Below are 13,266 nucleotides of genomic sequence, written 5' to 3'. Positions count from 1 at the left end.
AACTGCACCACCCGGGATGCGTTCCATGCCAGGCAAGCTGCAATGCATACTGGGACATGCAGTCCTTCCACGAACACCCAGCACTGGCCACCCGCCAGGGATGCACAAGGCCCAGACAGATGTTGCCCCAGGGGTGCGCTGAGCCGGCAGCCTGACCTCCCACAACCACCTGCAGGCCCCCATTCTCCTGCCAACATGCCCTGCAGCCAAATCAGACACCTGCTCACCCAGGCGGGCTGGAGGGCTCTAGGTGGGGGATCAAAAACTCCCCCGATTTAAAAACTTTTCTGTTGTTGTTGCTATTTCTATCCAGAAGAGGCCACGCAGGAAAAAGGCGAAGTGTCTGTTAATCTTTAGAGTTAAATTGCTGGGGCCCACGTTCAAGGCCCAATGTCCATCGTATTTTCCTTTCTCTACCTACTGGCCGTCCCCCCGTGAGCCGGTGCCGGCCAGGCTGACAGCCCCCGGCCCAGGGGCTCTGCAGGGGGCGGGGGAGCAGCCCGTCGACTGGGGGACGATCCGCGGACGCTACATGGAGCCACGACTCAGAAACGGTGACTTTCTCTCCCGCGACGCGGCTAATGTTTCAGGGGTTCCGGTTCCCCCTTGTTTTCGTCTGCACAAGGCGACCTGCGGGGGCCTGAGGTGCGCTGTCGGGCCAAGGCGGGGCCCTGCGCCCCGGGGCCCGTGCCCGCGCGGGCGCCCCACCCAGCCCGGGGCGCTGGGCCGGCGGGCACAGGGCGGCCGCGGGACTCACCTGTTTGAAGCAGAAGGGCATGGTGAGCACACTGACCCCCACTATGCTGTTCACTATGTTCATGATCAGCCCCCAGTTGGAGGCGGCGGCCGCGGTCATGGCGCGGGGCAAGGGGCGCGAGGCCCTGACGGGCACGGCGGCTGCCTGGAGGAGGCGGCCTCGCGGGAAGGCGGCGGGGCCGTCAACCTGCCGACCCCGCCAGGCCCCGCGGCCACCTCATGGCTTCGCGTCCGGCTCCCCCGCTCCCGCTGGCCGCCTCCGTGTCCCCACGCCCAGACGCGGAAGGGCCGCCAGGTGCCAACTAGGCACACCTCAGCCCGCTGCCCGGCCGCCCGACACACTTCCGCCTTCCGCGGGCTCCCCTCCCGGAAGTGGCGGCGCGGGGCGGGGCGCGAGGGCAGCAGTGGGCGGGGCCTGCAAGGGAACGTTCTGGCTCTGAGGGGCGGGGCCCTGAGGGGCGGGGCTAGGCGCCGCGAACCAATGAGAGTCCATCATTGCCACCGGAGCGGGGGTTGAAGGCAGGGCCGGTGGCCCGCGTGCTGTGCACCTGTCCAGAGCCGCTGAACCCCGCCCTGCGGGGGCTGGAGCACTAGGGACTTACCCGCCGAGCCCCGCTACCCAAGGACAGTGTGGGGCGAGAGGGAGGGGGAAAGGGCCGCGGCGCACCTCCTGGAGAAAAGCGGGGTTTCGAGGGAGTTAGCAGCCTACTTTTTATGAGACGCTGAGGCACAGAGAGGTTTAGTGATTTAGCTAAGGTCACAAAGCTCGAAAGAGGGTGCGTGAGGATCTGCTCCCCAGGCCAGCGCTCTTCAGAACTGCACCCAGAGCAGTGGGAGGAGAGAGCCCAACAAAGACACCATGGAAATACTGTGAGAGGAAAGGAGAGGTAGAGACCTATGTGACCAGAGAAATCTAGGAGGGCTCCAAGGAGGTGGTGTCTAGGCTGGACCTTGAGGGACAAATGGGAATGGAGGACGGAGAGGGCTTTGGGGAGGAAGAGACAGAAGGGCCATGAGACATCTGTGAATTCCTGGCAGCTGGCAGGTGGTCACATGTGTCTGCGGAACAGATAGTAGGGACAGGAGGGCTGTGAAGGGCCTTCTCAGGACGAAACAAGTCATTCCAAGCAGGTTGAAACGTACACAGGAAGAATTAAAGCGGCCAGGAGAGAATATAGGGGAACCACGCGTGTAGGCTCGTAAAGGAGCAGGGGCTGATTCCTCTGCTCCACAGCCACTAAGTAAGGCTCTGTCTCACCCCCAGGCATGAGAGGAATAAGAGGAAATGCAGGGTAAAGAGGAATTAAATTCGCCCTGGCCAGTTTGGCTCAGCGGTTAGAGCGTCGGCCTGCGGTCTGGAGAGACCCGGGTTCGGTTCCCGCTAAGAGGAATTAAATTCAAAACCAAAATAAATGTCATTTATTCGTTTTATATCAATCATACATACATTCTATAACCTGCTTTTTTATTAATTGTGTAATTTTTATGAAATATTGTACACCCAAGACAGGATATGCATAATTTAAATGTATATTTTAACAAAGAACAATAAATACTCATAAACCCACCATTTGGCTTTAAGACAGAATATTAGCAGACATTTAGATATTTTGTTTGGTTCCTCCACAGTCCCACCTTCTTCCCTTCTTTGCAGCCATCATTATCCAGATTTTATCAATTCATTACCTTTCTTTAAAAGTTTACCACATATGGATATATCCCTAAACGGTTATCAGAAAGATTACTATTTGTCTCTTAATATTTGTTTATTCTGCCCTGGTTGGTTTGGCTCAGCAGTTAAAACGTCGACGCATGGACCAATGGGTTGTGGGTTTGATTCCTGGTCAAGGGCATGTTCCTGGGTTGCAGATTCGATCGCTGGTCCCAGCTGGAGTAGTGCAGGAGGCAACCAGTCGATGTGTCTCTCTCACATTGATGTTTCTCACACATTGATGTCTCTCTCTCTCTCTCTCTCTCTCTCTCTCTCTCTTATTTCCTCCCCTTCCCTCCCTCCCTCCCTCGCTTCCACTCTATCTAAAAATCAATGGAAAAATATCCTAGGGTGAGGATTAACAATAAAACAAAGTTTTGTTTATTCCAAATTTTGCCAGCATGTGTGGCTGCCTAGAACAAAGGACATGCTCCCCAGCCTCCCTTGCAACTAGGGCTGGTCATGTGCCTAAATTCTGACCAGTGACCAGAAATGACAGGTGCAATTTTTAGGTAGAACCTTAAAAGGAAGGGGTCTTTCCCTTCCTCCCCCTCCCTTCATCCTGCTGCTTAGAACATAGAGGTGATGGTGGGAAGCCATCACAGGCTGTGTACTGTGACAGGAGAAGGAGCCTGGATCCCTGGACTTCATCATGGAGCAGAGCCACCATCCCAGCCCTGACCCCTCCTCCAGACTGCTCCGTGAGGGGCAGACAAACCATCTCGTGTAAGCCCCTGTTATTTTGGACTCTGTTTCATGAAGCCAAAGCTATACCCTAACTAATTCAATAGTGTATTCGGGCAGAGCGTTTTGCATTTTTCACTTTTGTGCTAATGTATTTATATCTATAAATTCTTTTGCAACACCTCGCCCCCCCCCCCAACACACACAACTTGCAAGATTTGCAATTATAGTGCAGGTACTCTGAGTCATTCATTGTCGCTCTTCTATAGAAATCTGTTGTTTAAAAAGCCCAGAATACATGTGTCCATTCTCCTGCTGAGAGCACTGGAGTTGTTTCCAATTACTTGCCATTATAAACAGTGATGCAAGGCCATTATGGTACTTATCTCCTTGATATGTTAGTGCCTCGAGGGTAAATACCTAGAAGGGGAATTGCAGATTCAAGTCCATGCCTACCTTTGATGTTACCGGATACTGCCAGATGGCTCTTCAAAGCAGTGGTAAGAGTTCTTGCTGGCTGCCAAGCTAGTGTGGCTCAGTGGCTCAGCTTCCACCCATGCACCAAGAGGTTACTGGTTCAATTCCCAGTCAGGGCACATGCCCAGGTTGTGGGCCCGATCCCCAGTGGGGGGCACGCATGAGGTGACCAATCGATGTTCTCTCTCATTGATGTTTCTATCTCTTTCCCCCTTCCTCTCTCTCTAAAATCAATAAAGACAAAAAATGTATACAAACAAAAAAATAGAGTTCTTGCTGGTTTACATCAGAGGCTGACAACCTCTTCTGTAAAGAGTCCAATAGCCAATATTTTCTGCTTTGCAAACCATACAGTCTCTGTCACAACCATTCAATTCTGTCTTTGTAGCTTGAAAACAGCCCTAGAGGACACACAAACAAATGAGTGTGTCTGTGTTCCAATAAAACTTTATTCATAAAAGTGTTGGCTGGCCCAATTTGACCCAGGGCCAAAGGTTGGGGACAGCAGCGTTTGAGATCATCTCTTTGGCCTTCTAGGGAATGAAATGGAATCCCATAGTGGTTTTGATTTTTCCTCCTAATTATAAATGAGGTTAACCATCTGCTCATATTTTTATTGTCCATTCCCATTTCTTCGATGCACTGCTTGTTCATTGTTGCCCATTTTTCTAATCAGCTGTTTGTCTCTGTTCTTGCCAATTGTGAGGAGTTCTTTCCATGTGTTTGATAACTAACACTGTGTCCCTCAGTCTGGGTTTGTCTGATGTCTCCCCATGGGACTGGTTCTTCATTCTGTCCTAACAAATGACGGCAAACTTAAAAGCTTCCCCAACACGAATCCATCATCTCCGTTGGCAGAACTCAGTTCCTTTGGGCTGTGTTTTCTTGCCAGTTGTAAACCGAGGGTCCTTCCCAGCTTCTAGAGGCTGCCATGTTCCCTGGCTCATGGCCCCTTTCCTACAACTTCAAAGCCAGCAGCAGGTGGTGGATGGGGTTGGGGGATGGCGGCGGGGTGAGTCAACTCCTCCTCGGGGTGAGTCAACTCCTCCTCACACGGCCTCTCCCTGACCCAGCCAGGATCAGTGTTCCGATTTCAAGGACTCGCGTGATTAGACTGAGCCCATCTGGATCATCCAGGATCATCCCCCATCTCAAGGTCTGTAACCTTAATCACATCCGCAAAGTCCCTTTCGCTTTGTAAGGTAACCTGTTCATGGGTTCCGGGGATTAAGGGGAGCACATCTTGGGGGGGGGCATTATTCTGCATACCACGCTTGTGATGAGATTCAAATTATGTTTCTTTAGCAGAAACATCACGGAAGTGATGCCCTGTTTCCATGAATCCTGTCAGGTGCTGCTCGATTTTAGCTTGTCCCGTTAGCCATGACATGTCCTTGTCACTTGAGTAGACAGGCCTCCCCATGGTAATGTCTTTGTAACAAATGACTGGTTGGGGGAGGTACTTTGGAATGAAATATCCTAGTCCTTATCAAACTTGCAATTTATTAATTCATCTGTATCACTGTGGACTCGTGGTTTCCTGTTTTATTCACGGGGTTATAATCCATCATTATCACTATTTGTCCTCATGCTCGGACTGTCCCACTACTGAGAGCCCTCCAGATGGCTCCTGTGTCCTTCGATGTGCCCCGGACATTATCTGAGCACTTCCGTTCTTTCTCAGTCCACGCGATCTTCCCAGCTCATCTCGTACATTTCCTGGAATCCGCCCTGGCTCCTTCTGGTGGGAAGTGGTCACAGAGACCACAGTCGGGGTCCCGGGCGTGCGCACAGCCGTTGAGGCGCTGGGGCTCCTGGGTCCCGCGGAGGACAGAGCTGAGAGGCATGTGTGTGTGCAAACACATACACACCTAGACTTCTTCCCAAGTCCGTCTCCATGTCTGGAGAGCCACGACCCCCAGCAGTGCCTCCAGTGAATGCCCCTGGAGGTCCAGGGTTACAGCCTCATCACGGCGTCCACCTCTTCACACCCGTCACTCCAGGCCGGTGCTCTCCCTCCTCCCTCGCCCCAACCCCTACCCTGGGAGCCTCCGGCCACCACTGCGGGTGGAGAATGGACGGTGACCCCACCTGCAGCTGGCTGTGAGGCCGAATGTAAAAGTCCCGGTGAGGGCTGGTCCCCTCTGTCCCCTCTGTCCCCTGAGCATCTTCTTGGCCATCCTCCACTTTTTGGTCAGCGTCTCCAACTTCCAAACGAGGCCAGGCTTGGAAGTGAGTATCGGAGGCCCGGGGGGGCCGGGAGGATGGCAGTGCCTGGGGCCTGGGCTTTTGTCACCTAGGGGCCTGGCAAGCAGGGCTTACCGCTCACTCCATGCTAGTGACTGAGTCGCCCAGAAACCCAAGGTCTTGTCCCTTCTCTGGTTGGTTGGCCCTGAGGCTGCCCCAAGTCCAGGGAGGTGGGCACTGAGGAGGGGGCGGCCCCAGCCCGTGGCCTCGCCTGCTTGCACTCCCCTGCAGAGGCGGCACACAGGGAGGGGCGTCCTTCAGTGTCCGCTGGGCGGGGCGCCACAGGCTGCCGAGGGCCACACGGAGTGACCGTGGCCGGCTGTGCTGGGAGCCGGGGACCAGCACCCGCTCCCCACCCACACTTGTCCCTCGCCTAGGTTCTCTGGGTGGGGACAGCGTCCCTTCCCACCAGCCCAGGCTGTTTTTCCCACTCTGCTCATTTGCTCGGCCCCTTCGGGGAGGGCGAGGGGAAGACCTGAGGTGGAGGAAGCCCAGGCTGGCCCCAGTGTGGCAGGGAGGGGAGTCATGCCCTCCTCCTCCGTCAAGGCCCCCCAGGTCGGAGGTGCTCAAGGAGCCCGCCCAGGTGCAAGGAGCCGAGCTGGGCTGGGCACAGGGCGCGGGGTGGGCGGGCCATGGACCCTGTCGAGGTGGGACCGGCTGCAGGAATCCCAGGCTGGTGGTGACTCCTGGTGGCCCGGATTTGGGAGAAGGACTGGGGGCCAGGCTTCCGGGACAGAAAGGCAGGAGGGCTGCTCATAGGCATGGGGTGGAGGGGTCTTGACACTTGTCACCCTGCCTCCAGAGACCTCCAGCTGGAGTGGGGGCAGCCATGAGACCCTCCACTGAAAGCAAACCACGGGCTGACCATCCAGCTCTCTAGTGCCTCCCACCCAGGCCCCAAGTCCCTGCGTCCTGGCTGACTCGCCCACCAAAAGGTGAGCTCTGTACCACTGGCTGAGGAAGGAATGAGCCTTGGACCCCAAGGACAGAGGCACCCCAGCCCCGGGCCACCCACCACCCAGGAGCAACCCTCTGCTGTTTCTGGACAGTGATCCCTGTTACCCTCTCTACAGGTGGGGAAACTGAGGCTCCGAGAGCTGACACAATGTGGTCCAGGCCACATAACTCCTAAGTGGATGCAGGGCGTGGAGGCCCCAAAGCTCCCTGCGTGGTGGGGCTGCTCCCCTCAGTCCCCTGGGCTCAGCTGGGGGGACACCTGGGGTCTGGCACGGTGTCTGTGAGACTGATGCTAGGAACCCTTTAGGAGAAGGAGGACGTACTGACCACTGTCACACCACTCAACCCGGACCCCAGGCCAGCCTGCATGTAGCTTCAGGGGCCTCACGTGGCCCTCTGCAGACCTGGTCCCCCTCAGAGTGTCCCCTTCCCCTGGTCTGACCGGGGAGCCGTCAGCCAGGTCCTGTCCAGCAGCCATAATAGGAAGTGTGTCCCCACACCCGTCAGAGAGGAGCCAGGAGGAGTTGGAGGGACAGGGTGACCTTTCTGATGTCCCCGAGCTCAGACAAAAGCTGCAGATTACCATCTTGGCCACCAGGAGGAAACTGCCCCTGAATCTCATTATCCTCTTGTAATTAGAAGGGTGGCTGAGAATTCAACGAGATGAAAAACCTGCTTTCATCTACATTTTCCCCCCTTTTCTAAGAATTCCCCGCAGGAGAGGAGAGCTGCCCGGACAGTGGCACGTCCAGACACGGCGCCGCGCGGCCGAGCTCCCCCGCACCTCGGCAGCACCGGGACCTGCGCGGAGGGCCCGGGCACAGGGCAGCACGGGCCACCTCCGAGCACGTCCTCCAGCTGACTGCATTCTCCGGGCGCACCGCGCAGGTCGAGAGCTGCCACCTGGCCCGCGTGGCACTCAACCCCTGGACGTCAGGCCGCGTGGCGTCCCAGCCTGCTCTGGGCCTCAGTCCTCCTCAGCAAGGCCCAGGACAGCCAGGCCGTCCCAGGGCCACCTTCTGTCCGGCTCAGCCCAGCAGTTTGGGGTGAAGCCGGGGTTGAGACCCAGCACGGCAGGCCAGCAAGGGGCACCGACTGAGCCACACTCCCACTGGCCAGGGCGGGATACCACAAAGGCTTTGAGGGTACGTGGGAACCGGCCACTTCACCCTGCGGAAGGAAGAGGGCAGCAATGGTGGCCCAGCGTGCAAAGGTGGCCTGCAGGGGGTCTCCTGGGGGTCTCGGCCTGCCCCCCTCTCCAGCCCTCCAGCAGGCCCCAATGACAGGGAGACCTCTCAGGACAGGCCCTCCCACAGGGCAGCCCAGGGTGCAGAGGTGGTCCTCGTCTTCCCTAACAGCTGTGCCCTAAACTGGGCTTGTCCAGACACCACCAGCCCCATGGGCCCTGCCCAGGCTCCACGGAAAGCTGTGACCCACAGGGGGTGGGGGTGACCCTGGAAAGTCCGACTGTCCTGCTTAGAGTGGGATAGTCCAGGTCTTGGGGACTCTTTCCCTTGTCCTCACTATCAGCACATCCGAACACCAGAGCTCCTGCAGGTGGCCCCAGCAGACCCCGAGTGAGACATGACTGACTCCTGTTTGCCAGGTTTGGGGACAGGGCTACGAGGGGGACGGGGGGTGCAGACGCAGCTGGGAGTCCTGGGGCACAGTTGGGCTGGATCCAGGCTCCCCATCCAGCAGCTGCAGCCCCCAGGCTCCCTGCACCCTGGCTGCCCCGCAGTGGGGCAGGAACGGCGGCGGGAGGTATGCAGGAATGTGACATGCCTGGGCTGGGGCAGAGCGGATAGCTTCCCAGCTGTGCCGAGGCCGGCAGATGGAGCCTGGGTAATTAGAGCCTGTGACAGCCCACGTCGCGATGGAGACAGGGCGCACAGATGGAGTTAGGAGGCAGGCTCTCCCTGGGGACCCAGGGCCCTCTGCTCCCCGGGGAAGGCTGGAGCTGGGTCCGGGGGAGGCAGCCTTCATGAAGGCAGGGGTTCTGGCAGCAGAAAGGCTGCAGGGTGCTGGAAGCAGGGCCCGGAACCATGTGGAGAGGAACAGAGCTGGGGAGCCCCCGCTGAGACCCCCACCAGTATGAGGGCAGCCTCAGTCCACCTCTCCACCAGGGGAACAGCTTTTGAGAAGCTTCACCGAGGTTCAAGTCACCCTAAGCTCTAGTCAGAGGGCGGCACAGCGTCTTCCCTGGGGCCCCGGCTTCCTCAACCCCTCTCAAGGCCAAAGCCGTACATGGCAGGAGCTAAATCCACGGGACCCCCTCCAGTACCCAGACCACCCACCCCTTCCTCTGGAAGTGGCCACCTCGGGCCCTGCCCCGCCTCTGCAGCCAGCCGCTGGACCCTGGGGATGGAGGCGGCGGTCATCGTACCCTTGAGAAGTGTCACGGCCGTGCCATGTGTGGGGAGAAGCAGGTGTGCGGGGCGTGGGTGCTGTCACTGACAGCGGTGTCGTTGTTGTGGTCTGGGGGCCCGAACACAGACGAAGTTTTCAGATCATGTGGGAGGGTCCATGACATTCCGGGGTGCTGGAATGCTGCACCCCAGGCCCAGGCTCCGTGTCACAGCCAAAGCCTTCAGGGGCTGGGGCTGAGGACAAGAGCCACCCAGACCTGGATTCCCAGCCCGGGCTCCTGCAGCTGTCCCCACCCTCCTGGTGAGGAGGGAAAGGGTCCTCCCGCTGCCTGCACCTGGCCTGGCTGCCGGCAGGTGCCCGCCTCGGTAAGGAGCCTAGGATGGGCCTGAGGACAGGCTGAGGTTCCGGAGACAGCCGTGCCTGAGAGCACAGTCGCCAGGCAGGGAGGCCAGGCCACACCGGACCCTTGGTTCGGGGCTCCATCCAGCCTGCCCCACAGCCCTGCAGGCCTGCCCATGCCTGGGTGCGCCAGCTGGGGGCCGTGGCGGGGAGAAAGAAGACCCCCCTCCCTCCACGCCAGCAGGGGTGGGTGGCCACCAACCGGGTACAGCAGGTGGGGGTCAATGCACTAGCAGCTACTCCAAGCCCTCCTCACACCTCAGTCGAGCCTCCATCCAAGCCCCAAAACACAGGCTTTTATGCCTCCCCTTCCCGCGTGTCCCAGGAAGGAGCCCGGTCATTTTAACTCTGCAGCTCCGGGCCCCTACTCTGTTCTCTGGCCTCCTAGACACCCCGCCTTGAAGAAACCAGGCCTTTCCTGGCCTCTGCCTAGCAGGCCCATTCTCCCTCCCCATGCAGAACCCGTGGGGGACACAGAGGGAGACCCCATGGTCCCAGGTTCCCAGAATTCTCCTGGGGAGGGACGGGGGATAGCATCTGGCAGAGGTGGGGACGGTGTGACCTTGAGTTGTACCCACGAGCGATGCCCACTGAAAGTTTCCTAACTGTGCTCTAGACCAGGGCACACACCTCGAGCGGGCCAACTGCACACAGAGGCTGGTATTTCAGCAGGCCCTGCCGGGGCTCCAGCTGCCCCCTCCTCCAGGGCCGGGGAGGGGACCCCATCACCCCAGTGCTCAGGTGTGCGAGGAGGGCTCAGCCACGGCATCAGGGACGAACTCAAAACAAAAGCTGACGTAACAGAAAGGAACAAGGAGTGCAGTGGGCCCGCCCCGTTGCTAAGGGACACCGCCCCCCCAGGTGCTGCTCTTTCGTCCTTCTCCCCATGGCCCCAGGAGGCCACTCCTCACCTGGGCCGTGGTAGGGAGGAGGTGGCCAGGTGGCCCCTCCGCCAGGAGATGCAAACTACCCCTAGACAGGCCCTTCCCAGGACACACGGCCTCTTCTGTGTCAGGGGCCAGCTTGGTCCAGTGCCTGGAGGTGGCAGAGGGCGGGACTCCCCGGGGGAATGTCCTCCAGCCAGGCCTGGACACTGGAGGAGGTGCAGCCCTGCAGAGGCGGGTGGAGCAAGGGCTTGTGAACAAAGACCAGGTAAGGACATCAATCACCCACCAGATCACATTTCCTGCTCTGCAAGGCCCTGTAAAACACGGGGGAAAATTGACCTGTCAGGGGGATGGATGGGCAGTGGTAGCAGCCCGGCCGAGGGCCAGGGTCCCCTCCACCCCCAGGGTCCCCCCTGTGATGGGTGCCCACCCCCACCCCGCCTGCCAGGACCTGGGCTCTCAGCCTGGGCAGCCCTGAGCGGAAGCCAGGCAGGGAGAGAGGTGGGGGTACATGAGGCTGCCCTGGGGGGCTGGCTCCTCACCCCCTCCGCCCCCGCGCCCTGCAGGACGAGGCCCAGCTGCCTGAGCTATAAAACGGATGGAGACCAGAGATGGTGTCAGCAGACAGCTAGAGTACCTTTTAAAAATGTAATCTCTTTTTATTTCCCTCCTCCCTGCACACCATAACCTCCTGCTCACCCCTGTCCCTTCCTGCAGCAAGGGTTGACGGTGACCTTGGGGCCTGCACCTCAGTGTCGGGCAGCCGGAGCCTTCAAGGATGCCCTCCTCACGGGGAGCAGCTCTGTGCGGGGCTGAGCCAGCACGTGGCCCAGGCGGGGGGATGGGGAGCAGGCTCAGCTGCAAATCCCACAGCCCTGGGCGGCCTGCACACCCCACCGTGTGGCTCTCGCCTGAGGAAAAGGGCAGGGGCTGTGTGGCCTGCTCCTGGGGACGATGGGGACACCAGACTGCCTGGCCTCCGTCCAGTGGTACCTCCCACTACCCCACCCCCAGAAACCCTCCTGCCGACTCCGGGGCTCACTCAGCCTCGGCCGCCCATCTGGCCCTTCTGGCCTCTGGGCCACGGCTGGGGAGTCCCCACAGCCTATAGGTCACCAGTACCCCCCTTTGGGGGATGGGCCTCTGTTTCCAGAGAAAGCTAAGAGAAATGGAGGGAGGGCCTGGCCCCAAGGCCCCCCAGCCTCTGGCAGGACAGGCTGGGGAGAAGGCGCCGGCAGAGCCCGCGCATCCTTGGTGAGGCAGGAAGGTGTGCACAGCTCCGTCCTCGGAGACACGAGCGTTGGTTGGAGGGACGGAGCCCGTGGAGCTCGGCAGGGGCCCAGGCGCCTGGGTGGGGGGCGGGGGGCGGAGGGAAGGCAGAGCCTGGAGACTGAGAAGGTGCCAGCAGGTCACAGAGCTGCTCGGCCCGAGAATCGAGGCGACTGCACAGGTGGCCCAGGGACACTGTCACCACGGGCGTGGGCCTCTGGGCCGGCTCTCCGTCCGTTCGTCCGGCAGACTGAGCACCGTGGAGGACAGGCTGTGGGGCAGGGTGAGAGGGGCTGCCGAGGTGGGGGGACAGAAGGGGAGATGGAGACGGAGACCCGCTGAGCAGAGGGGGGGCTGCCAGCCGGCTGTGCGCAGAGCAGGCCTGGGCGGCTGGCTCCCCAGAGGGACAGTTCCAGGTGCCTGGTGCCTGCTCACCGGCCGGTCACGTCCACCTTTCCAGGTGAAGAGTGTGCTGCCCCGGGCCCTGGCCAGGTTCGCCCGGCCCTGCAGGTGCGCAGAAATGCTTCCTGGTGACAGAAATGGGCGAGAGCAGGGCCCCAGGGAAGCTGGTCCCCAGAGTTCCTCCCGAAGGGGCCGCAGGGAGGCGAGGGTCTGCCCAGGACCTGTGCCCGGGAGCAGCACTGCCACAGCAGCCAATTCTGGGGGCGAAGGCAGCCCCACCTCCTGCCCGAATCCCCCAGGGCGCCAGGGATGGGCTGAGAGCAGGGAGCTGGCCCTGAACTCAGGACTCAGTCCAGGCCCTGCCCTGGGGCCTGATGGCTGCCCCCACACAGCTGGCCCTGGGGAGCCGCCCTGGGGCCTGACCCCGACCGGTTGGATGACTCTGTGATGGGTGTCCATGCCCTCCGCCTTGGTGGAACAATGGCTCTTTCAGCACACGGGCCAGAGGCCACTCGCTGGCAGGGCCGGCAGGCCCATGAGCCGACAGTGAGCCGGCGGATGACCAACAAGGCTCCTGTCTCAGGAAGGTGGGTCCCCTTCTCCCCCAGACCCTTAGGACAGCGGTCACCGAGGGATGCAGGGCAGCTGGGAGGGCTGAGCTCAGCCCATCCTCAGGGCTGGAGGCTGGAGGGGTACCTAGAGGTGGGGAGGGTCTGGTGTGACTGGAAGGACAGGCTGAGAGTGTTGGGGCAGGGCTGGGGTGGGGTGATCGCAGAGCCCTCTGTGCGCCGGGCAGCCTGTCCCCCCCTCGCTTCCCCCGGCTGAGCCCCCTGGGCCCCCGCACTCCCAGCTCTCCTTTGCTTGCTGGCCTTAGCCCCCCGCTGCCTTTTCAGCACCGGCCCATCTACTGGAGCTGCCTCCCGCCGGGTCTCCCTCTTCTGGGATCTCCGAGCCCTTGCGCCCACTCTCCTGCCCTGGGGTTCTGTCCCCATGTCGCCAAAGCCCCACACCCTCGCCCTCAATAGGGGAGATGATGCGTTTCCAAGCAGCCCCACCATTCACCTGTACGCAGACGCTTCTGGGTCCGGGAGCACGTACCACCCCGGC

At 60.2% G+C, this 13,266-nt stretch overlaps 1 protein-coding gene across 1 annotated transcript in view; it reads right to left on the bottom strand.

Moving 5' to 3' along the window:
* Window positions 1-880, bottom strand: part of SLC38A10 (solute carrier family 38 member 10) — a 35,338-nt gene extending 34,458 nt beyond the window's left edge. Inside the window, exon 1 of the mRNA XM_036268259.1 lies at window positions 758-880. Within this exon, the coding sequence (XP_036124152.1) occupies window positions 758-856 (99 nt within the window). The 5' untranslated portion in view covers window positions 857-880. The remainder of the gene's footprint in view (window positions 1-757) is intronic.
* Window positions 881-13,266: the final 12,386 nt, after the last annotated feature.

This window comes from Molossus molossus, unplaced genomic scaffold, assembly GCF_014108415.1.
Source record: "Molossus molossus isolate mMolMol1 unplaced genomic scaffold, mMolMol1.p scaffold_m16_p_19, whole genome shotgun sequence".
In the NCBI taxonomy this organism is placed as follows: domain Eukaryota; kingdom Metazoa; phylum Chordata; class Mammalia; order Chiroptera; family Molossidae; genus Molossus; species Molossus molossus.
Note: the sequence above shows the minus strand (reverse complement) of the source record. Positions and strands in the feature narration are given on the sequence as shown.